At 35.5% G+C, this 26,996-nt stretch overlaps 1 protein-coding gene across 2 annotated transcripts in view; it reads right to left on the bottom strand.

The window, feature by feature from the left end:
- Positions 1-4,518: 4,518 nt before the first annotated feature.
- WDHD1 (WD repeat and HMG-box DNA binding protein 1) overlaps positions 4,519-26,996 on the bottom strand; it is a 45,748-nt gene continuing 23,270 nt past the window's right edge. Inside the window, exons 12-26 of one of the 2 annotated variants that reach the window (XM_019725744.2) lie at positions 25,670-25,857; positions 24,131-24,315; positions 21,783-22,024; positions 19,602-19,739; positions 17,873-18,029; positions 17,545-17,659; positions 16,789-16,920; positions 13,849-14,069; positions 13,631-13,749; positions 12,260-12,316; positions 10,299-10,342; positions 9,739-9,903; positions 9,028-9,158; positions 7,196-7,334; positions 4,519-5,336 (exon numbers count right to left, since the gene is read on the bottom strand). In XM_019725744.2, the coding sequence (XP_019581303.1) occupies positions 5,136-5,336; positions 7,196-7,334; positions 9,028-9,158; positions 9,739-9,903; positions 10,299-10,342; positions 12,260-12,316; positions 13,631-13,749; positions 13,849-14,069; positions 16,789-16,920; positions 17,545-17,659; positions 17,873-18,029; positions 19,602-19,739; positions 21,783-22,024; positions 24,131-24,315; positions 25,670-25,857 (2,234 nt within the window). In that variant the 3' untranslated portion in view covers positions 4,519-5,135. The remainder of the gene's footprint in view (positions 5,337-7,195; positions 7,335-9,027; positions 9,159-9,738; positions 9,904-10,298; positions 10,343-12,259; positions 12,317-13,630; positions 13,750-13,848; positions 14,070-16,788; positions 16,921-17,544; positions 17,660-17,872; positions 18,030-19,601; positions 19,740-21,782; positions 22,025-24,130; positions 24,316-25,669; positions 25,858-26,996) is intronic. The other variant, XM_019725747.2, reaches the window with a different exon arrangement.

Raw genomic sequence — 26,996 nt, 5'->3', positions numbered from 1 at the left:
CATTACTCTTGGGTTTATGCCTAGTTGTGGAAATATTGGGTCATATAACTGTTTAACATTTGCCAAACCATGTTTACATTCCTCCCAGCAAAGTCTGAGGGTTCTAATTTCTCCACATCCTTACCAACATTTATTACTGTCCATCCTTTCCATCACAGCCATCAGTGGGTGTAAAGTGTCATAGTTTTGATTTACATTTTCCTGATGGCTAAAGATATTGAACACCTTTTCATGTATTATTGGCCATTTGTATATTGTGGAGAAATGCCTATTCATCTGCCCATTATTAAATTGGGTTATTTGTTCTTTTACTATTGAGTTGTAAGAGTTGTTTATATATTCTAAATGATTTGCAAAATTTTTTCCTGTTTTGTGGCTTGTCTGTTGTTTTTTTCCATAACAGTATTTTTTGAAGCACAAAATTTTTAATTTTGATGATATTGGCTTTCTCTATTTTTTTGTTGTTGCTTGTTTTTCTGGTATTATCTCTAAGAAACCACTGCTTAATCCAACATCACAAAGATTTATGCCTGTTGTCTTCTAAGAACCTTATAGTGTTAGCTCTTACATTTAGGTCTTGATCAACTTGGGATTAATTTTTTATATGATGTGATAGAGGTCCAACTTCATCCTTTTGTAGTATCTAGTTGTCCCAGCACCATACACAGAAAAGACTATCCTTTCTCCATTGAATTGTCCTGGAAACCTTGTCAAAAATCAGTTGACTGTAAATGTTTATTTCTGGATTCTCAGTTCCATTCCATTGATCTATAGGTGTATTCTCATGCCAGTACCACAAAGCGGTGATTATTATAGCATCATAGTAAGTTCTGAAATTGGGAAGTGTGAATCCTCCAACTTGTTCTTTTTCAAGACTGCTATGGCTATTCTGGGTCCCTTAAATTTCCATATGAATTTTAGGATCAGCTGTCATTTTCTGCAAAGCCAACTTGGTTTTTGATAAGGATCACACTGAATCTGTAGGTCAGTTTGGGGAGGATTGCCATCTTAACAATATTAAGTCTTCTGGTCCACAAACACAGGATGTCTGCATTTGTTTAGGTCTCCTTTTATGTCTTTCGACATGTTTAATAGTTCAAAGTATAAGTTTTGCACTTATTTGTTAAATATATTCCTAAGTATTTGTCTTTTTGATGTTTTGAGTCAGTTTTAATAAGCTCTGCTTTTGTAGGTACTTGTTCATTTTATCAAAATTTATTGTCATAAAGTTATTTAAAATAGTCTTGAATTAGTCAGGGTTCAACCAAAGAAACAGAACTAGGAGGAGATATATATTAAAAGATTTATTGCAATAAATCTCTTGACTCACAATTGTGGAGGCTGGGAGGCAAGTCTAAAACCCTAATCCACAGGGTCGCCCTTCAGGAAGGGCAGGCTGGGAATCTCAGGCATGAGCTGAAGCTGGTTTCTACAGGTGTCATTTCTTCTCCCTCACAGAACCTTGTTCTGCTCTTAAGGGCTACCAACTGATTGAATCCGGCCCACACATATTATCTAGGATAATCTCACTTAAAGTCAACTGATTATGGATTTGAATACCATCTGTAAAATACCTTCATAGCAACACATAGGTTAGTGTTTGAACGAATAACTGGCAACTGGAGTCTAGCCCGCTGACACATAAAACTGATTATCATAAGCTTATCATTTTAAAATCTGTACCATTTGTAGTTAATAAATTCCTCTGCATTCCTAATATCACTTATTTGTGTTTTGCTTCTTATTATGACTAATCTTGCCAGATATTTTTCTAATTTATTCGTCTGTCAAAGAATGAACTTTTGGCTTTCTGATCCATTATGTTTAGTTTCAATTCCATCAGTTTTTTTCCCCTAACGACAGTTCCAGAGTAGGTAGGAATTGCTATCAGCCTCAGGACCACTACCAGCAAAAGGCCGCACTTTAAATTTTAGGTTTGACTTATTTTCTTTTTTAAACATCTCTATGGCGTATGAATTTGGACTGCACTTTCTTGTGTGGGGGAAAAAAAAGAACACATGCACAGAAAAAAACCTAATGACATACACCCAAATGTTAACAGTGGTTATATCTGGGTATTAGGATTGGGGTGATGCTCTCCCTCATTCCTTCCTGTATGAAAAAGTATGTACTTCTAATAATTAAGTACAATGCAGGAATCTTGATTGATCCTACATTGAGTGTGGGGGGAAAGGCTAAAGGGCACTTTGGGAGATATTTTAATATGAAATATGTTAGGCAATAATATTCTTGTGTTAAATTTCTTTGGTATAATTATATTGTAGTTATGTCAAAAAAACTTCGTTCTTAGGGGATACATGCAGTATTGAGGGGAGAAGTGCCATGATGCATATTTCAAATGATTCAGGAAAAACCATGTTTGTAAAGTATATATGATAAAATGTCAACAAGTCAGTCTAGGTAAAGGCTATATGTATATTCACTGTACTATTTGAAATTTTCTGTAGGTTTGAAAATTTTCAAAAAAAAAAAAAAACTTGGGGAAAAATGATATATTTCTATAATAAAACAGCTGGAAAACAAAACACGCCTATAAGACAACCAGTCAATGATTAAGATGCTTTCTTCATGGACGGGTCTCTCTCATCCTTTTTGTCTAGGGGATGTGTTCCATGTCAGTGACAGTGGCGCAGCACAGGCTATAGCACTGAGGTAAGAGGCTGTGGGGTACCTCTGTCCTCACAGCTGGCAGGCCTAATCCAGTGTTCACTCACTTGCTTTCTGGAATAACTGGATAATGACGCCTTTTGATAAATGTAAAGCTATAAAATAACCCCCTCTTTGAGAAGTTTTTGCCATTGGAGAATAAAATTAAGCACATGACAACTTTCTACAGTACATAATAAGCTCAGAATAGGTAATATTATTGATCTCATGATGGTGGTTAATATATTAGTTTATTTCCATTTCCATTTTCCTAACATTAAGCCCCAATTCTCTGAAAAAAAATTATTTTTAAAGAGGCTTAAAATCTTATATAGCAAAGAAACAAGGATAATGTTTCTTGGTTTCAATGTTCTGGTTTGTAAGTTAAACCAAGTCAACACAAATGCCTTCCTTCAACCAAATAAAAGGAGGGGACTAAAAAAACCTTTTGCAAATCCTTGCATGGTATTATCAGGTTCCATGGATCTGAAATAGAATATTTAAGGATTATATCCTTAAGTAGTATACACTATGTACAATAAGCAAGTTGAGGAAATAAAATACATGTATACAAACATGCTTTCCAAAGTATTATACATAAACTTTTACTTCAGGATCTTGAAATCAAAATTAATTCACTCAGAATCAAACTAAATGACAAAGAAAGGTGAAATAGCTAATAGCATAATAACAGATGACATTTACATTAAACATCACCATGTGCCAGGAACTAAGTGCTTTTATCTCATTCAAACAACCCTATGAAGTAGATACTATTATTAAACCCATTTTATGGGTGAGTTGACAAAGGTAAAACTTGCCTAAGGTTATTCAGCTGGTAGGTATTACAGGTCTCCAGTTCCAAGTGGCTTGGTTTTGAAACCTGTGCTCCTAACCACTGTGCTATGATGTCTCTCAGGACCAGCTCCTAATTAAAAAGTCTGACAGGTACTCCTCCTTAGCCTTAATCATTGTGACATAAAGACTATCCTTTGGCTCGTATACATTTAAATTTTCCACATATTTTGTTCCTTCCAACCTATCCTCAATTTAACCTGATTTTATTTTACTACTATCACACCCATCCCCACCCCTGGAAGTTGCCCTCATTAAGTGGCTGCATTTGTATTAAGCGCTGCTTAGAATAATAACCAAAAATGTATGAAATACTTAATCTTGCTTGTTCAAAATAAAAGGAGTTAAACACTTTTCCCTCTCCTTCTTTCTAATTCCCAGTCTGGCTTTATTTTGCGGTACAGAAATCATTCGGAGCCATTTTGAGACAGACATCACTGAAGCAGAGGCTCTGTCAAATCAATACTGCGTTGCAGCTTGGTCGGTTGAAGCCACACTTGGGATACAAAAGGCTTCTAATTTACCTGCTTTACTATGATAGCTTTCGTTCCCCTTCGCTCTCATCAATGTTATGAGGTTAAAACAATGCACACAGGCTTCCCCCAAAATGACTCTCCAAAGGCTGGGGCACGGTTAGAATTTCAGGCCCACGTAAACCAAACTTGAGGCTGTGCTACATGTCACTGTCATCATACTTGACAGGACACAAAATGGAAAGCTATTTTCCCTAACTCTTTAATTACTGTCTATCAAGGCTTCAAAAACTTGCTCAGCAAACTTCTATTGATGCTGATAACAGAGTACCTTACCAGGAGCACACCATGCCCTGGGCTGCAATACTCTCAAAACAGTATCTTCAGTTCCTCGCCTCTGTGTGTATAACGTATAGCACAACGGGGATGGTGGAGGAAATTATGGATAGAAATATAAAACATATTTTCTAGAAACATTTCCATTTCATGGAAATGCAACATTAAAGCCATATCAAGCAAAACATGGAAATGTGAAAGTTTATTTTTTAAAAACTAGGCTACACAAACGATTGAAAGTCATATATGAAGAAATTTCCAAAACAAACAAAAGTCTCATCTACAAAACTATGTACATGTTTAGGGCCCATGTTAAAAACCATGGCCCCCTAGGTCCAGTATAGACACAGAGAGCAACCTATGGAAGCACTTGAGAAGAAAACTACTGTAGTACTTCCCAGTACATGACATAAACCAAAAGAGAAAATCCGTACAAGATACTTCGATGCTCAGATGTTTTAAGACCTTGCTTGGCTTGGATTATTTTGAAAGTAAGAAATAAAATCAAAACTGCCTTCCATTGGGACCTGCTAGTGGCTTCAAGTCAGAGACCACTGTCACAGTGCTTCTGAATGGGTGGCCTCTCCATGTGCGGGCAGAGCAATCTGCAGAAATGAGTGTTTTGCCACATTCCCTGCTACCAAACACCAGTAGAATTACTACCTTGTCTTATAAAGACAAACAATTGTCTTTAAACTCCTAAAAATATATAGCGTTTCCTAAATATATATATATTTTTAAAGTCCAGATTCATCAAACGCGAGTGAAAAAAATCCATTACTTTCCTAAGGTCACTTCCTTATTCTATTCCTGCTTAAATGCAAAAGCTGACAGTTTCTGATTCGTAGAAAGATCTAAAGGTTTATGCTTTTTAGGCAAGTTCAAATTCTCCGTTGCTTTTTCTTTCTGGTCTTCAGTTTCATGACTTTCATCAACCACACATTTCCGCTTCTTTGCTTCAGCTCCATCACTTGCCATTCCTCCTTTGGCCTTAGTAGCCCAAGCCTTTGTAAAAATATTGGAGAAAAGATTTTTATGCAATAACAAAGGAATAGGAAGAAAATGATTTCTTTACTTTTCCAGGTAACATTCCTGTATATAAAGTAGCATAATTAGCACTTGAATTGTTACAATCATTAAACATTCTCATTGTTAAACTTATTACTTAATTGCAGAGCACATTCTCCCTCTGTAGTATTTTTCAATCTAAACTCTGCTTGTACTTAACCCTATTAAGTGCAAAATACTGTAACTGCAGGGACTGTTTTTACTGAAACTTTTCATTTTGAGAATGGAGATGCACATGCATTTGTAGGAAACAATACAGAAAGATCCTGTGTGCCCTTTACCCAGTTTCCCCCAATGGTAGAATCCTGCAAAACCACAATATTGACACCGACACAATCCTTTTTACTTCTACTCCTGTGTGTGTTTAATCCTATTGTAGGTTTGTGTTTTTACCACCACATTCAAAATACAGAACAGCCCATCCCCACAAGGGTCCCTCACGTTGCCCTCACTCCTCACCCAGGCCTCAGCTCCTGGCAATCAGTACTCAGTTCTTCATCCCTATCACTCTGTCATTTCAGGAATGTTACATACAACAGATACTGGCCTCTATTCACTAAGCAAGAACCTAAAAAGCTTCATTCATCTGTCTCTTAAATCTCTCTAACTTTATAACAGTTCCTGCTACTACTACTTTATTTTCTTTCCCATTTATTTATTGTAGAAAAGGGACCCTTTGAGCTATAGAATTTCTCACATTAACAGACTGGATGTAAGTAAATGTTTAAGATTTATCTTTAAAATATTGATTACATTTCTAAGTATTCAAAAACACTATCACAACTTTTGCCAAGTTGCTTCGTTTTCCTGCATAAGGTCTGACTCATTCAGATTCCATTTTACCTAATTCTTTAATTTTTCAGCCTTTTATAAACACTTACAAAAATGAGAAACACAAGGTTGCTGACGAGATTCTAAATGAGGCTAGAGGTGGTTAGACCAGTTTCAAACTTCCTCGTTTTGCAATACTTTTATTCATAAAACCTAGTTTATCGAGGCAAGAATCTGTCACCAGGTGCCCCTGTGGCACAGGGAAGTGAAGTATGAGGATTTAATTGATACATCACACACATTCCTTCCCATTGCAACAGAGACTGCTCCCAGCCTTCTTTCACATGGCAGAAATTTACTCAAGGAGCAACAGGTACAAACCACCTGTTCTAATTTCCACGTGAAAGACTGGAACAGAACACCAGCTTTTCCCCGCAAAAGCAGTATTCTCATTTAGCACTCAATATAAGTAAATAGTATTTTTTAAAATTCTGCTTACGAGGACCCTGAAGTACTAGTCCAAAAATGAGAATTAACTTCATTTTTACTCATTAATTTTATTTGCTTTTAATTTATAAGTGTTGCACTTTTTTTTTTTTTTAACAGAGTGCTGGTTTTATTTATTTATTTATTTATTTATTTATTTATTTATTTATTTATTTATTTTATTTATTAAGGCAGGAGCAGCTCACAGTGGCCCGTGTGGGGATCGAATCGGCAACCTTGGTGTTATTAGCACCACGCCACCCCCCTAGTATTGCACTTTTTCTTGGCGTATTCCCTTAATTTATAATACACAGGAACTTACACAGATGGAAATAGTATACCTGCCCCCAAATAAAATTAGTACTAAATAATTACTATTACATATCCATATGTTCAATGCTGACATTTCAGTTAATTTCCTCTCCCAAAAGTTTACCAGACTATATTCAATTTTCAAAAACAGAAAAAGATATATTCTATAAGAATTTTTAAAACTTGGGAATTCATTAAGATCTCAATCTCAGCACAATTATCCTTACCTTCCTTTCTTCAGCTGACAATACTCTAAATTGAAGCATTCCTTTTTTAATTATGTCTGCTTCATCTGACAAGTCAGGATTGTCAGACAAAATATTACTTCTGTTTTCTTCCAGCCACATCTGAAACCCAGTCTTTTGCCTAAAATAGCACAATTATGTGAATAAATTTTATAGTTAAGACATCGTTAAAAGTACTTTACGATTTTTTCAGGTTAGTAACTAACCATTAGTCTTTGTATACCTATATAAAGAGAGATACAATTAATTACACTTGTTAATATTCATATTACATATTACTTAAAGTGCCTGGAGACTACAAGAATAAAGAACTGAGAAATTCTTTGTAAGGTCAATTCAAAGGCATTACTCACACTTGTATTTTCCATGTGCAGCAACCATGGATTCTGCACTTTCAATTCTTTTTTGAATGTTGACAGGCTCAAGGTCTGCAATTTCACTTAGCCCCTCTGGCCCGTAAAATTCTCCCATATAGCCTTCATAGGCTCTGTCTCCACTTCCCAAACCCGCTATTTAAAATCTTTAGGAGTCTCTCAGGTTCCTTACTCATTCTCTTACCCTGGCTCTCACAGCTGACCTGGGAGTGTGGGTCCTTTCTTGTATCATTATATAAAACATGGACATGGCACACTTGTTAATTATTAGATTTCACTTCTGACAAAAACTATCTTTAGGTCACAAGTGAAGGTTTAATGCAAATATTTAATATTTATTGAGCATTCTTTTCCTGTATAGACAATTAATAATATAAAAATGGAATCTTCTTAAATAAAAATTTCACTGTTTAGTATCTAAATTAATTCAGAAAATAGGAAAAATGAAAACCATAGCTACCCCCTCAAATTAAACTGGTTAATGTGAGGTATTGATTAAATGAGATATATAATGTTAAAAATGAAATGGTAACGTTTTCAATTTAACTGATGCATTTTAAATAAATCTAGCATAACAGATCAAGAAATTTGGTAATATTCTGCAAAGTGGACAAATAGGATACAGACAAACGGGAACTCTCATATTGCTGAGATGTATAAAATGATACATCAATACAGAACAATCTGGCAGTATCTATTAGAATTACAAGTACACATTAACTTGAACCATACAGGAATCCATAGCTACATGTATATGCAAGAAATTATATCCATATAAAGTTACTCACTGCAGTACTATTTGTACTAGCAAAATACCTTTTTCCACCAGTACAAAACTAAGTAAACTGTAGTACATCCATTCAATGAATATAAAAAGATAAAAGAAACTCTTTATGAAGTTAGTATGAAATGACCTGCAAAAGTTGCTGTTAAGTGGGAAAAAAGCAAGGTATAAAACAATACGTACACTATCATTTTTATAAAACTAAAAAAATAGACAAATATGAGTGTTTGTACATGCAAAGATTAATTCTAGAAAGCTATATAAGAAACTTGTTGCAGTGACTAATTGTGGAGAGGGGAACAGGGTAGATAGAAAAGAGATTCATTTTTCATTACATACCTTTTGACTATGTTTCTCCCATGTAACTATAATATCTATTTTAACAAACGAACTTATTATAAAATACAGTATCCTAAAAAAATGTACCTATAATTTAAAACATATATATAATTTACCTAGGCATACTTTAATAAGTAATGCAAATAGGCATTAATTAATATTTGTGACTTCCTTAAAGTGTTCAGAATGCCCACTACCAATGCCAAAATACTATTTATAATAATGAATAACAAAGTTGCATAATTTTGCATTGCTACTTCTGTATGCTTTTTTTTGGGATACTGCATCTTGAGAATACTAAATTTCTCTGTACTGACCTTTGATTTTCATTGTTTTCAGGACACAAAACTGGGGTTTCAGATGATGAATTTTTAGGGTTTTCTTCTTTCACTTCCTCAGTCTTATCAGCTTGGGAAGTTCTTTTCTGGAAATAGGATGCTGCAGATGCCTGTAAAAACAAACATAATAAATACTGCAACAAAATCTAGTATGATTTTATGTAAGTTTTGCGAAATGTGGAAAAATATAATTATTTAGAATTCTTATATCAACATGTGAAGTCCTGAGGTTCTCAGTTGAAAATAAACATGCATACACACACCAGACCCAAAAACACTGTACTTCAAACTCCATGAGATAAACAATAGACATATTTTAGTGATGACAAATCTGAGATGAAATACCAAATCTGGGATAAACTATGGGAAGCAAAATCAGAATGCAGAGCAAGGACTGATCAGAGCCAGGTACTATACCAGTCATCATTAAACAGGGACATGCAACAGAACCATCTGGGAAATTTTTTTTAAAATACAGATACATGCCTCAGTCCCCGGGGCCTGGGTATATATATATTTAAAAAAAGTGATTCTGAAGTAAAACCAGAATTGAGAACCAGTACCCTCATTGGACAATCAATTATAAACAATTAGAGCCTCCTGTCTCATACCTGAAGCAGTGAACAAAACTAAAGTTAGACAGACAGATCGCGTGCTGCTTATTGCAGACGTGGGTAGTTGAATTGGTACCTGCTTCGACTTTGGCTTTGGAACTAGAGGCTTTATAACCGGAGACTTTTCATTACTTGCAGATCGATTAAGTGCAGATTTCTTGTACGATTTGTTCATGTTATCTAAAATATTAGAACGTGCTGAATTCACTGACGTGGCTGGCTCTTTCGAACTGGCTGATACCTACAGAGCAAACTCGTATTAACATTTTGTGTTGAAAGAAGAAAAAAAATTCCAAGAGATTTATTTTTCCTTTACACACTTGTTGTTTGTACCGTAGTCTCATTTTGGAACTGAATAGATTTGGTGCAATCCAAATTAAGATCATTGCACATATTCTTTCTCATATACCGCATCCCCAAGAAAAACACGGAGTACCTTTCAAAACAATATGTACTTAGAAGATAAGTGAAAACATAACTCTTAGTGCAAGTGTGAACCAGTGCTGTTTTCGTCATTGTTGTCACAAGATCTGCTTTAATCTTTAATGCCTCCAAGTCTCAGGAGGGTAACTGGGGTGGTTTTAAAATATTTCTGTATGGAAATGTATTTAAATAATAGAAAATATCGCTGTTTACCTTAAAGGGGTTTACTCGTCCTTGGTTACTAGAGGTAACTGCACCTTTCAAAGGAAGAAACCTTCACTTAATAGTGGTAAAACATAGAAGACTTCTATAATAATACACAGAATATTTTAATCTCTATTATATGAAAATAAATGTACTTTATAACTTTAAAACTATTAACAACTATATGTGACCTCCTCCCTATTTCCAAAACAAAATAAAAGCTTTTAGATGGTAACTATCCCAACTTGCCACTGTACACAGTATGGACAGACCTATCCTTTTCTCCTGTTTCCATGAAGAATGGTGCCTTGTTTTCGCTAAGGTTAGTAATTCCTCTCCTTGTGCTCTAAATCCCACCCCTTCCTGCTTTGTCAAGAAACTTGTCCTATCAATGGCTACAACACCTTTGCCTTTTCCCTCTTTATTGGCTCCTCAACTTAAACAAACAAACAAACAAACAAACAAACCCTCTCTACCCCACATCCCTTCAGCCATTTTTTTCTCACCTCCCCTATATGGCCAAATTTCTCAAGAGCTGTCTACATGGCTATTCCCATTTCCTCACCTCCAATATAGTATGGCTTCCAGCTCTACTACTGTACAGAAGCTGCTCTTGCAAAGAACCCAGTAAAACTCTATGTGGCCAAACCTGTTGGATACTTTTCTGTTATCACCTTATCTGGCCTCTCAACGGCAATCCACACAGCTGAGTGCTCCCTTCTTCTTATACTGTCTCCTTCCTTGTCTTCTGAAATGCCACCTTACCCTGCCTTACCTCCTTCCGCACTGGTCTCATTCTCTTTCGATGGTTCCCCTTCTCTTTCTCCATGACCTGATGTTTAAATGTTGGGGATACCCGAGGCCTAAGCTCATTTTTCTTCTCACTTTACATCCTCCCCGATGCTCCTTCACCCATGCCCATAGTTTAAATTGCTATACTTATTGCAATTTAAACTGCTAACGATTTTCATTTTATATTTCCATCCCAGACATACCACTTCCCTGAACACCTGACCAAATATCCAATTGTAATTCATCCTCCTTCTATCCACTCCTGCATTTCCCTAGTGTTTCCTGACTCAATAAATGGCACAATTGTTTACTCAAGTACTAAGAGTCATTCCTCACACCTGAACTTCCACACTTTCCACCTCATCTTCAGAAGTACCTCTTCAGTTCTTCCCATTCTTTCTAGCATCACCACCACTAGTCTAAGCCGCTATTCGATCTCACTTGGACTGCCTCATCAGCTTCTTTATATGCATCCCTCCCCTGCAGTGTGCCATGCTATGCCCGCTTTTAAAACCTACAGCCTCCAAGCAACCTTAGAATAAAGATCAAAATGCTTACTAGGGCCTACATGGATCTGCACGATTTGGCTCCTGTCCATTGCTCCAAAACCATTCAGCACCGCTTTTTCTCTGCTCCGTGCTATTCACACCACTCTTACAGGGATCACACATGCTGTTCCTTAAGCCCACGTCTTTCCTCTGCGTCTGCTCCCACCCACCTCTGCCTAGCCGACTTAGTGATCGTTCAGGTCTCTGCTTCAAACACTCCATGAGGCCTTCCTTGGAGACCAGACCCAAACCCTGCCATTGAGTAAATTATAGCCACCTGTTATCTGCTCTTTTAATACTCTGTACACATTTTTAAAGATAATTTTTTAACCAAAGCAATATATGTACATAGTTTAAGAAGTCAACTGGTACTACAGGGTTTTACAGGGATCAACCATGCATGTCTGACTGACTTCGGAATCCCCCATCTAGTCAAATATCTGACAAACAATAGGCATTTAATAAATAAACATAGTTTCACAAACAACATTTCTGATAAACAAAACAAAAAAACAGAACAATATCAAAAGAAACAGGCCCTAAAGGGTAAGGTGTATTTGAGTAGATGTATTACTTTAAAGACTACTTATAAAATTTCCTTGATATTATGAAATCACAGATGTTTCTTACCTGACTTAACAGCTGGCACATCAGAAGAATTTGCACTTTTGGAAAATGGGTTCTGTCCTATAGAATAATTAAGACAATACAATGTAAATAGAAAGATAAAGTCATCCTCTATAATGAACAACCAGACAGCAAAGATGTCTTGAAAAAGTATGGGTACAGGAGTCCCCCTTTATCTATAAGAGATATGTTCTAAGACCCCCATGGATGCCCAAAACGGAGGTAATATCAAACTCTACATACACTATGTTTTCTCCTACACATACCATGGTGAAGTTTCATTTATAAATTAGGCATAGAAAGAAATTAGCAAGAATAACTAATAATAGAAAAATTACAACAATATACTGTAATAAAAGTTATGTGATGTGGTCATTCGTTTCAGGGGACCCTTGCTGAAGCCTCTAAAGGCTCCATGTTTTCTGGCTCAACACGTTGCCTCGATCAGAATACGTTCTCTGTTCACGTCTTTCACCCACAAATTTAATGCCTTTTCCATCTTAGCTAAGCACTTATCACACATTGTGGCTGTAACTTTTGCAATGAGGTGCGACAACACTAGCACAAATTTCTTTTTCCTTCATCACAATTTCACAGATAGAAAATCCTTTCTTACTATACCCTGTTTCCCCGAAAATAAGACCTGGCCAGACAATCAGCTCTAATGCGTCTTTTGAAGCAAAAATTAATATAAGACCCAGTATGTTTATGTTTTATGTTATGTTATGTTACGTTATGTTATAAAGACCTGGTCTTATATTATAGTAAAATAAGACCGGGTCTTATATTAATTTTTGCTCCAAAAAATGCATTAAAGCTCATTGTCCAGCTAGGTCTTATTTTGGTGGAAACACGGTAGATTTTTAGCAACCTCAGTATACAATTTTTTTCTTTCTGTATGAAGTCGAGAACTTCTACCTTTTCACTTAAAGGAAGCACTTTATGGATTCTCTTTGGCTGATCTGAATTGCCAGGATCACTACTCTTACGCTTTGGGGCCATTATTAAGTAAAATGAGGGTTACTTGAACACAGACACTGTGATACCACAGTTGATCTGATACCTGAGTGACTAAGTGACTACTAACACAGTGGACAAAGGGATGACTCATGTCCCAGGTGAGATGGATCAGGACAGCATGAGATTTCATCACGCTACCCAGGACAACACAATTTAAAACTTATGAATTGCTTATTTCTGGAATTTTCCATTTAAAATTTCAGACCGTAAATGACTGCAGGTCACTGAAACCGCAGAAAGCAATAGCACGGATAAGGGAGGACTACTGCATTCAATTTTCCTAGCCAAGTAAATTGGGGAAAGCCCCACACATGACATTTCTCATCTTTAAATTGTCTTAAAAATGTATCCTACCATGCTTACGTATTTCTGATTTTTCTTCTGTATCATCAGCTTCTCCAGTGTCCTCTGCTTCTTCTTCAACTTGATTTCTGAGCGTTGGCTGGCTCCACTCTGTAGCAGTATTACTGTAACTAAAAGATAATAATATTATTTAATAAGGAACTACATGCAAAGAGCAAGTTAATATTCAGAATGGAAAAGAAAAATTCAAACAACTCAATATTTCTTACCCAGCATTCAGCTTTTTCCTGAAATCTTCTTCTACTTCCTCCTCTTCCACCTGGGCTGTGGCCAATTCTGCTGCCTTTTCTACAGCCAGTTCACTAAGTCTTTCGGCCAATATTAATCTCCGAGAACGAGAAGCATATTTAATGGCTAAATTCACAGCATTTTGAGTCATCAGATCAGCAAGTTCCACACAACGAAATTCCCGCTCCAGTTTACAGGAAAGCTAACCCAAAAAGAAAAACAAAACAAAATTAAATCACGTGAAGCAAAACTTTTTTAAAATAAAGGAATGAAACTACTGGCAAAACTGAGAAAACAGTATTCTAGATACCATATCTCATTGATTATAAGATGCACATTTGTACACATTTTAACATCTCTGAAATTGGAAAGGGTCTTACAGTGGATGGTGGGTCAGTTAATTGGGAACATTTTTTTCTGTCTCATGGCTTAAATGAATAAAATAACGGTGCATTTTACAATCAATAGTAGCTCAGATTCAATGAAATACAGCATATCATTTCAGGCTATTAGTTGCAAGGAAAGTAAGAGATTCCTTTAAAATTCAAATTTGTTTTCCCACCCTCATCAAATAAGAGTAGCAAATTCAAAGAAGGAATGAATTGTAAATTCATTGTAAATTCAAAGAAGGAATGATTTATTTATTTTTACCTAGAATTGGCACACAAATGCTACTAAGTGAATTTGGGTGGGGGCAAGTAGATTTATCCAGCAGTTTTTAAGTTTGATTGTCCATGATTTTCAACTACCAGAAAGAGTTATACAATTTTCAAGTTAACAAACAACTTCCTTTTTCTCACTCAAATTTTTTTATACTTAATAATATAAAACAAAGGGCATTCAGTTAACATCTCTTAGAAAACGCTGACTTCTTTTGGTATGAATTTTGACAACTCAAAGTGAGGCAACTCGAGTACAATATGAGGAAATTAAAACTTTGAAGCCTACCAAGGGTCTCATAATTCATAGCGTAAAAGGATTATTTTGTTACTTAGACATCCATGTCTGATCCATTAGCACAGAAGCTTTAGCTATTCACCTGCATATCCTTCTCAAACTTTCTAGTATCACTTATCTATCAGCAATACCTCTCAATCAGGGTCGTACTCTGCCTCAGGGGGCATTTAGAAATGAAAAAGAGTACAGTAAGCCGTCACTTAATGTGGTTGATAGGGTCTAGGAAACTGTGACATTAAGCTAAAGAATGTATAACAAACCAATTTTACACAAGTTCCTACCACGTATTTCTGGTCACAATAACATCACTAAACTTCTCATATTAAATTCTGAAATAAGTGCTATCGATACACTGGGGGTGCCAAAAAAAAAAAAAAGCATCCACATGACTTGTATTCATCTTTTATCGGTACATATTATTACAATTTTAATAGTTATTTCCTTTCTTAAAATGTGGATACATGTTTTGGCACCCTCTGTATTTAAGAAATATAAATAAAAACGATAATTACTTTCCAACCTGCTTATTCCAGTTTAGGGTGGTGGATGGCCAGAGACTATCCTAGCAGCTCAGGGTACAAGGCGGGACCCCACCCTGGACAGGACACCCTTCCATCACAGGGCCACTCACACCCACACCCACTCACTGAGACTGGGCCAGTGTAGACACCCAATTCACCTCACGTGCACATAGGAGGAAACCGGAGTCCCTGGAGAAAACCCACACAGACACGGGGAGAACGTGCAAACTCCACATGGATAGTGGCCTGGGCCAGGAATTCATTGTTTTTTCTTATCAGTTATAACATATTGACTTGGAATGAAATGACGTTACTTGAGGACCTGCTGTAGTATGGTTCTCACAGTAACGAGGCTGAACTACAGGCATTTCCCAGGGCACTGAGAATGCTAAAGAAGACCAGCCCCCAAAGTTACTAGTACCCTGCTTCAGAGGAAAAGCTCCTCTAAGGCTAAATGGTAAATAAACGTGTTCCCTTAAATGTGTCGTAGGAAGTAAAAAGGTTACTAGTTCCTAGACCACAAATGACACTTTATAAAAGGAACAAAACTTACTCTGCAACAAACTAATCAAATATCTTTAATACTAAACTCAAGGAAATGTTGCACAGAGGTGACAGCCGTGATTACACCTTTTGTAGACTAGCTACAATTAGCTCTGTGGTGTTTGATATCACTTTTCCAGCAGAACCCTTTTCCTTCAACTTGAAAATTAAAAGTCTGGACCTTTTACTCTCTCAAGAAAAAACTGAGATCTACTATAAATTAGACGCCACGTCAGTGCCTGACATGGCCACTGCCCTCGACGAGCTTCCAGTCAAGTGTAAGATGAGCAGAGAAGAAATTATATTATACTCTTGTCCGTAAACCAACCTGGACTGAGGGCACAAGCATGAACCTTAAGATTCAAACAGTTCATTTCTCTCCAAAGATAAAGGTACTTAAATATCCAAGGCACCAAACCTGGTCAGTGGCTATAGACAAACTTTTTCCATATGCAGTTGCCTAAGAGGATGACAAAGGCAGGCCTATCTAAAAGCCTTATGAAAGTTCTTCAGCCTGCCCATCCTTGGAGGTGTAAAAGCCTGGGAACTTTATTTGTTGCATGTGATAAGAGCGGGAGCTAGAGCTCCTGCCTCTTAAACTTTATTAAGTGTCAAAATGTTTTGGAGGTCCCATTAAAACAGTGCAGTGGGCAAAACCAAAGGGGAGGTTGTACCAGGACAGTATATTACTACCCATGATCTTAGATACAAAGTAATGTTTTAAATATTTTAAATGCAACATCAACTGGAAAACAGAACTTGTAAGGTAGACAAACACCACCGGATACAAGTTAAGAAATTCTATGTTGTAGAACTCAGTGCCAATTCACATGCCTTTAAGAGATTCAACCTTAGAAAAACATTTAACTTTAATTTTTTCAGTATATGTATTTTACTTACCGCAAACATTTTTATTAAAAGTTCCTGTTGTTGTTTTATTGCTTGATTTTTAGTGTTCTCATCATATTCATAATCATGGTTAGCTAAATAATCCAGGTGGTTGTGAAACATAACTGAACGCCAATACTGTTCCTACAGAAGTGGAAAAAAATGCTTAGTCAATTATCAGCGTGGTGACGGCGTTAAATATTTATCTTAAGATACCAGTTTCTGAATAAAATATTTTCTGAAATACTCCTTTCTATACCTTATCTCACAATTCAAATTCTAATGTGGTATTATGGCTTGACCTCAACTTTTATCCTTAAAAAACGGGGAGAAATACAGGCTTTTAAACAGTTTCCTAGCTATTACAGCTAATGCTCAGAGAACTTGGAAAACTAGTTTTTTAGAAGCCAATTTGCTTCTTGTTTAGAATAACCAGTTGCAAGATTTCAAATGACTTTTGATGATGCAGGGCTGGGCCTAGGGTGAAGCAAGCCAGGTGCCTATGGCACAAAATTTATGGAAGCTGGCCCTCTCGGGACTGGCCCACCCCTAAGAGTGCTAGTGAGGCACCGCCGGTAATACCCACCCACTTCACAGTCCCTGGAAGTGGTGGCAGTCAGGTGCTCTGGAGACCTTCCCTGCTGCCCCTCTCTATCTAATTATAAAGTAATCAATACCCAACACTGGTCATCAGGATAATTTTTAAATGTCCGTGTCACAGGTAGTGCATTATCCAATTTAGAGTGTCAAGGTAAGATTTTCACATACCTCCATTTGTCCTTTCTCTGTTGCAATCTGACAGTAAGGAAGCTTAAAGGATAATACAGCCACAGCAGGGCGTGGAAGGGTGGGAGGAAACCGAGAACCTTTACAAGGAATGCACCTGTCGGTAAAGAAAAGGTCTCACCATAAAAACTTACGGTTGTAATATTAAATTAAATTAAGAAGATAATAAGTTCTAAGTGAAGCAATTGGTTAAAAACTTCAAAGTGAATATAACAAATTTCTGATTTAGTGAATATGGAAAGCAAGTAAATGAACTAAGGTGAAAGACAAATAAAAAATACACTTTAAAAAGCATTTTATAATAGCCTACCTCAGTTGCTGGGGATTTTCATGGATACCAACCACCCAGTAGTGATCAGACTTTCCTTTGCAGTGTTCTCTTGTATTACATACAGGAGTCCATGTGTTACCAAGCCCTCTGTTAAGCATTCGAACAATGCCTTCTGAATCCACAAAACAGGGGGTTCCTAAACATCAATAGAAAAACAAACCACTTGGAGATAAAGCTATGTATTTGTTAAATAAATGCTATTTTAAAGATACATATCAATGATTCAACTTTCAATTCAAAAGCAAGAAGCAAAACAAAACAAAAAGGCAAATAATCCAACTTAACAGTCTCACAAAATTCCATTAACCACGTAGAGAAGACCTAACTGAAGATAGGGGGGGAAAATGCCTAAGTTATGACTGAACTTTACACAAATAAAGAAAAAAAAAGGATAGTTTCAGTGAAAACTATGCCACCTGCTGGAATACAGCAATGTTTTTAAAAGCCAATTTCAGTTAAAAAAAAAATTAAGCTTGAATCTGAAGCCTCCTGGGTGAAGAGAGACTTGGAAAAGTCCCAGAACCTCTATAAGGTGAGGCTGTAGAGACGTGATCTTTAATACTCTTCTTCCTCCCCTCTTTCTTGGCCTCTGTTCTGTCACAGGCCTCGCCCCCACTCCTAGGTAAGCAGTTCTTACCTAGGAAACAAGCAATCATCCCTGTTCCCAGCTTTCTCTGCTCCCATCTCGGGAAGTGCACAGCAAATTCCCTAATTACCCCTTTTCTTCTCTCTGACTTCATAGCCCTCTCACCCTATAAAGAGCAGTTTCCTCAGAGTCTAGATCTAATTGGTAATTGGGGAAAAAAAGAAAGCTAAATGAATGGAAGTTATTAATGGTCACATTACTGAAGTATAAATGACCAATAACATCCCAACAGAAAACACATCCAGAAATGGTTGATGTTTTAAAGAGACAGCTGGAGTTTCTAATGATGTAACCGAAGGTCATGAATCTCCAATAGAAATATTTAAGCCAGGAGACAGGGTTAACAGGCTCCTTAAAATAAGGTACTCCTCAGTGCCCTTCAAATCCTGTCATAAGTCACTATTACGTGATTTTACAACAGCACTGTCCAACAGAAATATGTGAGCCATAAGTGTAATTTTTAATTTCCTAGTGCCACCTGAGAAAAGGGAGGAAAAAGTGAATTCTAATAATACATTTTATTAAGTCCAAAATATAATCATTTTAACATGTAATCAATGTAAAAGATTATTAACGAGATTATTTTATATTCTCTTTTTCATACTAAGGTGCTCAAAACTGGCAGAGGATTTTATACTTACAGCACATCTCAATTCAGACTAGCCACATTTCAAGTACTCAACAGCCACATGTGTCTAGCGGTTACTGTAGTAGACAGTGCAGCAAAAGAAAATTCCTTATTTTTGTGTAGAATCTGCCAGAATAACCACAACTTTACCATTGATTTGTATCTCCTCCTTGCTAACTTAATAAACTTTCAGAAAAATATACTTCTTTTTAAGTTTTCTAATAAAAGAATTCTCATAAAAAAGAGACCTTGCGCATAAGACAATGGCTACCTTGCCTAACAATTCGTTTCTAGTTTTGTCAACATATTAAAATAAAGAAATTTAAACATAAAATGTAGATAATTTATCTATAAAGAAATTAATCAGGAAAAAGCAATGAAACAATTTTCTTCTTTAAAAATGTCTTTAATATAAATAAATGAATTTTTCTTGCCTTCAGCTGAAAATCCGACCCACACAAGATAGGATTTCCTTGTAAGAGGAAGAGGATCACCATGCAAAATTTGTTTCTTCTTTTTCCCCAGCTCTAGCAGTTGAACTCCAAGGCACTGATCCCCATCAAATCCTGTTCCTAGTAAAATAAAATGTAAATATAAATCAGGTATCAAAGGTTATTTAGCTATAACACAATGTAAATTAATTTCTGTGATTGAACTGACGTTGTTTCTTAGGTTAACTAGCACTACTTTTTACTGATAACCCACATAACTGAGGCACTATTCGGGTATCAGAACCAGAATACTATGTTACATGGACTATTTATATAAAGTGGTTATCAGTGGTAATTCATCCCTCAAGAAATATTTACAGCGAGTTTACTTTGTGCCAGGCACTGGGGCTACAATGGTAACAAGACAAAGTCACTGCTCTCATGAAATTCATATTCAGGTATAAGACAAACAAATGAATTAAGAAACAAATAAGAAAAATAACAAAAAATGCTAAGTTTCAGCAAAGAGTTAAAATAATCATGTGATACAGAGTGCCAGACTGAGTGGGTACTTTAGATTGGATAGTCAGAGGTGGCCTCCTCCAGAAAGCAAAATGTAAGCCGAGATGTGAATTGCAAGTTGGAGCCAGCCATCCAAATGTTAGGAAGACAAAGGAAACAGCTAATGACAAGGTCCTAAGGTGGGAACAAGCTCGTGAGTTTGAAGAACCCAAAGAAGCCAGTATGGCCAGAATGAGAACAGGAGAACAGTGGCAAAAGATGAAGTTGAAGAGGCAGGCATATGTCAAATCATGTAGAGAGCCCTGTCAGCTGTGATAAGAAGTTTAATTTTTATTCTAAAAGCAACAGGAAGTCATCAGAGGAATCTGAGAAGAAGAGGTTGGTGTTTTTAACAAATCACCCAGGCTGCTATGTGGAGAACAGATTACAGAATGCAAGAATGAAAGACTAGTTAGGAGGCTGTTACAATAGCTCAAGGGATGACATCTGGGTTGGACTGGGGGTTTAGGGAGGAGATAAAGAGATACATTTGGAATGTGCTATTCCAAAGAACTGACACGATGATATCATCTTACTGATGGACTGGATATGCGGGGTGAGGGTAAGAGAAGATTAAGTCTTACATTCCTGTCTTGAGCAGCTGGATTGACAGTATGCCATTTAATGAAATGGGGTAACTAAGTAAGAAGCAAGTTTGGAGGTAAAAAATAGATCAAAGATTTATTATGACAAAGTTAAATTTGAGATGTGTATCAAAACTCTACATAGAGATTTCAAGTGGGCAAGTCTGGAGACACAAGAAGAGAGTAGGGCTGGTGATATTAATTTAGAAATCATGGACACATAGATGTATTTAAAGCCATGGGCCATGATGAGATTCCCCAGGTTAGTTTCTCAAACTGCATTTCTTGGCCCATGAGTCATGAAATCAACCAGCATTGAAAGAAAAGTGAAATCAAAGAGTAACTATTGTCCATGACACTTTTTTTCAGTTACATTCGCAGGTATGTTCAGAAGAGCAATGTAGAATGTATTTCTTACTATGGCTAAGCAGTCAAAAGATTGAAAGTGCTAGGTAAGAGGGGCTATGACTAAGTCCTGCAGCCTCCAGCTAAGAGGTTGGCATAGGAGGAGGGGCCAGCAAAGGAGCTGAAGGAGCTATAAACGAGGAAAGAATCGGGAGAGCAATGCCACAGGAACTGAGAAGATAGCATTTCTGGTGGAAACACACACACACACACACACACACACACACACAAACACACATAAATAGATCATTGGTAATCTTGATAAAACCAGTCTAAGCATAGCGGTGAGGACTGAATACGAGGGGAGAAAAAGAAGGCAGCAACGTTTTAAAAACTCAAAGTTGTTTTGGTCCTTCACACTAGTTACTTTAGTTTTTAAGGCATTTAAATGCCGAAAATTCTTATAATTAACCAAACTGTACCTTGAAATTCTTTCTCTAATACAGTTCTTCTATAAATAAAATGTTTTCATTTTCATTATTAGTGAATACAATAAAATTCTATACATTCAAATATTACTCTGATTCAATACTAAAATAAATGCAAAAGGAGGTATATAATCCAAAACAAAAAGAAAAAGAAAGCTTTTTACTTCAGGTCATGGTAAAATTGTAAAGACTGGAAAAAAATCTACCTCTGTGATAAACAACGAAAAGCTGCTCTCCGTGTCCTGCCATTGACACCACAGGCCCAGGAAGACTGAAGATCTCTTTCTGAACACCTCCAATAGAAAACAATCGAAGGAGCAAGGCACTAGTGGCAGCAGCAGCCCATCCGTGACCAAGACATATGGCTTCAATATCCTCATTCTGAGGCATGTCTACGATCCACTCTTTGCTTGAATCCCAAGAACTAAAGTGCAGGCAGTGAAGCTTGCTAAAGATTAAAACAAGATCAAAACAATCAAATTTCATATTTGATATAACTAATCATGATACCCAGTAACAAAACCAAACAGTTTTTCTGTTATACACAAATAGTGTAAGAAATGGCTTTAAGAAAGTAATCATGATATACAATTAAAATGAACTATATTAAAACCATTAACAGTCATATTATTGAAGAACATTTACAGATACAGGAAAATGCTCACAACGTGATGTTAAATGAAAACACACAAAAATCACAAATTTTAAAAAAGGAAGGAAGCTTCAAAATGTCAGGCAACGTAAAAAAAAGAAACAAACAAAAACAAAGAAAAAAAGAAAAAGAAACAAAAAGTTTAGGCAACAGTTCTCTTATTGCTCCCAAAAAAGAAAAATATGAGAGGACAAAATGAGAAAAAGAAAAAAAATCACATATAATCCCCACTAGTGAGATTACTAGCCAATGCTTACAATTTGATGTGTTTCTACTCTTTTTTCCTTTGTATGTGTGTACATGTAAATTATTAAACCTAGGCTTCAGAATGTAGATTCCATAGTATTGGTAATCTGAAGCAGTACTAACTTTCTGAACAGTACTTTGAAAATTCCATTTTAAAATGAAAAGGTAATAGTGTACATGGCTATGAAATTATATATCTAAGAATATAAAGAGAAGTCAAAATTGTACATGGAAATAAAAATTTCCATGTACAATTTTGACTTCTTCTAATTATGTAAGATACTCTGAATTAGAGACACTAAGTCAACAGTGATTTATTTTAATAAACTGATTTAATTCAATGGTAAGTACTGAGTTGATTTTACAATGTATAAATTAGGAAAACAATTAAAATGTTAAAATGGCTTGACAGACACCTGAAATTAATATAATATTGTACGTCAACTGTAACTGAAAAATAAAGTTATTTTTAAAAAATGATCTAATATAGTATTTCTTCAGACTTTAATACATGCTCAATGACCTGAGCATCTTATTAAAATGCAGACTCTGATTCAGAAGATCTGGGGTGGGGTCTGAGATTCTGTGTTTTCAACAAGCTCTGAGGTGACCCATACCCCACAGCTTGTGAATCAATACATCCAATCAGGAACTAATATATCCAATCAGAAGAATCTGAATTTCAAATCACCTGGGAGTTAGTAAAATCTATGATTATGTATATAAACATTATAATCAGCTGAAGAAAAGAGATCAGGAGAGAGTAATCTGGCTGTAATATCAAAAGGTTAATAAAATATTTGTTCTTCTTTAAAAAAAGAAAAGGACTGTATTTACTGCTTTTCCATCATAATTTTTTGTCTATCTACCTACCAAAATATCTAAGTCTAAAATATATTAAGTAAAAAAAAAAAAAAAAATCAGATGAATAGAACTGGTAACATTTTTTGGTGTGTTTTTCTTTTGAAGAGAAGTTTCAAATCTAATCTACAGTGACAAAAAAACAAAAAACCCAAAACAACAAAAAGCCCAGATCAGTAACTGTTCAAAGCTGGGATTGGATTAACTGCAAAGGTGTATGAGGGAATATTTCTGAGTAATAAAAAAATATATTGTGATAATGGTTACCTGAGTATATATACATATGTCAAACTTATCAAACTGTAAACCTAAAATGGGTGTATTTTATTGTATATAAATCATACCTCGATAAGCAAATTTAAAAGGTGGGGACGGTTCATATAAATAGAAATCTAGAAGGATACATACACTGTTAACAGTAGTTATACCTAAGCAGAATTCTGGGGGTAACTTTCATTTTCTAAAAATTCTGCACTTAAGTTTGTTGAAAATTGTATTATTCTTATATTACTAATAAAAACACAATAACAATGTAAAAAATAGTCCCATTTGTTTTGCATTACAAATCAGTCATGTCATTTTCATAGTTAGAGAATGTTAACAAGGGGACAATTAGGCAAAAAAAGACACGTTCTGAGGTTTTATGGGTAGGCCAGTATTTGTACTAAACTCTTTTTTCTGAAATTCCACACTACAAAAAGTATCATTTTTTTAATTAACTTTTTGTATTGAATTTCAACAATTATATCTAATAGTTCGACAGCTACAAATTCTTCCTACTAATCTCAAATTTACCTTGCTAGTTCATCAGTGCTTTCACATGCCAACAAAATAGCTTCATGGGAAAGATCTGCTACTGTATAATTCCAAGTGTTTGATAAGTGTGTTGCATGGTATATGGAGGTATCATGGAACTCCACATCTATGGCATTGTCTTGCTCATCATTATAGCAGCGAATAATTCCAATAGAGTTCCACACCTACAAACATGTAAGGTTAGATACAAGTCTGAGAAAAACTGAAGCCCCTAGAACCAGAAGGCTAAAGTGGTAGAAATCAACAATGTAATTCAGTCTGTATCAAGGTGTAAGTTATAAGGGCAACGACAGCTCATCTACTTCTAAATAGTTTCAGGTAACAGTAGTAATATCAGAGCTACAATAATTATTCTTTTCTTTATGAGAAGAAGACAGATATACACTTATTAGGAAATGGAATATTTCATTTAATATTTTTAAATTATATCACTATCATTGAAAAAATACTTTATAATTGACCTTTGAACAACCAAACCATTAAATTCCTCAAAAGAAACATTTCAAAACTTTATTTACTTACAAGTATGGATGTAAATGATAGCACATTTTTCTGTTCCAAATAACTGGTTTTATATTATAAGAATAAATACATACATTTTAAGGCAAAATAAATAGATACCATTTTGGAAAACAGCTTCCACTGATGTACACTATAGGCTCACACTAGGCCCTGGTGTTTCCTTTACCACAAATATAACTTTATATAAATAAAACAGTTAACAATAACCAAAAAGACTTATTACTTGATGATGATTACTGATGGCAAAGTTTTATTGAAATAAAACATCACCTTTAATATTTACATACAACTTATGCTAGGCCTATACTCTTCAAAATGGACAAGCAAAGCCCTCAGTGGGAAATCTCAAATAACAAACAAATAGAAATAAGTAAACTTTCTTAGCTCTCAAACTTAAGACTAAAAGCTAATATAGTCATTCATCCACTCAGAAAACATAGATTTAATGCTTTTTGTGCCATATCTTGTTCTAAGTGGTTATTAGTAAACCAAACAGAAAAATCTTTATCCTTGGGGAGCTTACATTCCAGCGGGGTGAGGTAGTGGAAAAGGGGCAGATAGTTGTTTTTTTTCATTGCATGTAACACCTTCTAATATACTACCGGAGCTGCCTTCTAAAAAAACACTTTGTAAACTAGTGTTTTGGAATCAGTATCATCTCCTATGTAAAAACTCATATAATTTGAGAAATAAGGTTCAGAAGTATAGCCAAGAGATATTACAAGATACACAATAACATTTACTTAGGTTCATTATATATCATTTTGCAAAGCAGAATTTTATTTAACACAATTTTCAATAATAATAAATAAGACTAAGGCTATGAGTTAACCATAAAATAAATCAACCACAAAATTAAAATCAACCGAAGTGCTCCAGGCCAGTTAATCAATTTCTTAAAAAATACTTTTTACCAAACAAATTAACTATAGTGAGATAAAATGCTTAAAAGTGAGATACAACTATTTAAAAGTTAAGTGTAGATCCAAGGCTTACCATGAATCTGTGAGTCAGATGCAAGGGTGTAGAACCTGACTGAAAGGGCTTTTGCCGGGGGGTTGGCATAGGCCCATCATAAAATGGCCTTTGGGGTGTTACAAGTGGTAGATCGTGAATGCTGTCTGCCTGATCATCTTCCTCCTCCTCTTTGAGAAGATTAGAACCACTTTTTAGCATTGTAACATCTAAAGTACAAAAGATTATAATTAGAGAACCATAAATACCAATGACTTGGAAAAAGAAAAGCATTATGAAATCTAATAACCTTTTCCATTCATACTTAATAATACTAAAATACTACTTGCCTCTTTCACTGTATTAACATTTGCAGTGATGGTGCAAAAGCAATGGAGGGTAAAACTGCTTGCGCCTCAGTATAAATCAAGGCAGGGGCACCAATCTGTATTAGCAACCAGTGCGTTGCTACCCACCACTCAACTGCAGTAAGAATATTACTTTTATTATATCTTGATCCTTGCATAGCTTTTTAAAAATGTTCTGTGCAAAAATCGGAAGTGTGCATAAAGGATGATGGTTGTCTCAAAAAAAAAAGCATTTGTGCAATGGAGTCATAAGCTGAACTGATTTTTTTTCATGAAACCATTTTCACTTGAAAGAATGCCAGATAAACTATGGTTATGCAGACTTGGGCATTCAGCAAACATTTTCTTGAAAATGAATTTAACTTACAAAATTTGTTGCCAATGATAATATTTGAGCTTTCAAGTGAAAATCAGAACATTGGAAAACTTGTATCTGCCACCATAAGCCTGACTGCTTCCTAATATTTAAATACTTGTGCTGAGATTGGTAATGATACTAACATATAATTTTGGATAATACCTCAATATTAGGAAGGTCTGCAAATCTTATTGAACCAGTATTTTCCAAATTACCAATGCATGTTACAAAATCAAACACGGTAAAAGATCCATTTAAAGTTGAAGTTAGACCAATGGATTTTAATGTATTAAGAGTTAAATGTTCATTGAAAACTTTTCAGATTCCATATTGCAAATAATCTTTAAGAAGCTTTCATTTGTTGAGTTTTGGTACAGCATCAAAGAACACCCACAATTATTTGAATAGGCTACTAAAATACTTTGTCCTCTTCAAAACTACATATTTGTGTGAGGCTGATTTTTCTTCATATACTTCCAGCAAAAAACAGTAATATGGCAGTAGACAGACTCCAAGAGCAGATGAGAGAATCTAGCTGTCTCTGTGCCAGACATTAAACAGATACGCAACTCAGATAAAGTAATGCCACTTTCCTTACTTTGCTTTTCATAAAAAAATATCATTTCTTTACATGTGTTTACTA

This window comes from Rhinolophus sinicus, linkage group LG03 (genome assembly GCF_036562045.2).
Source record: "Rhinolophus sinicus isolate RSC01 linkage group LG03, ASM3656204v1, whole genome shotgun sequence".
Lineage (NCBI taxonomy): Eukaryota > Metazoa > Chordata > Mammalia > Chiroptera > Rhinolophidae > Rhinolophus > Rhinolophus sinicus.
This window is presented reverse-complemented; position numbering and strand designations above follow the sequence as displayed.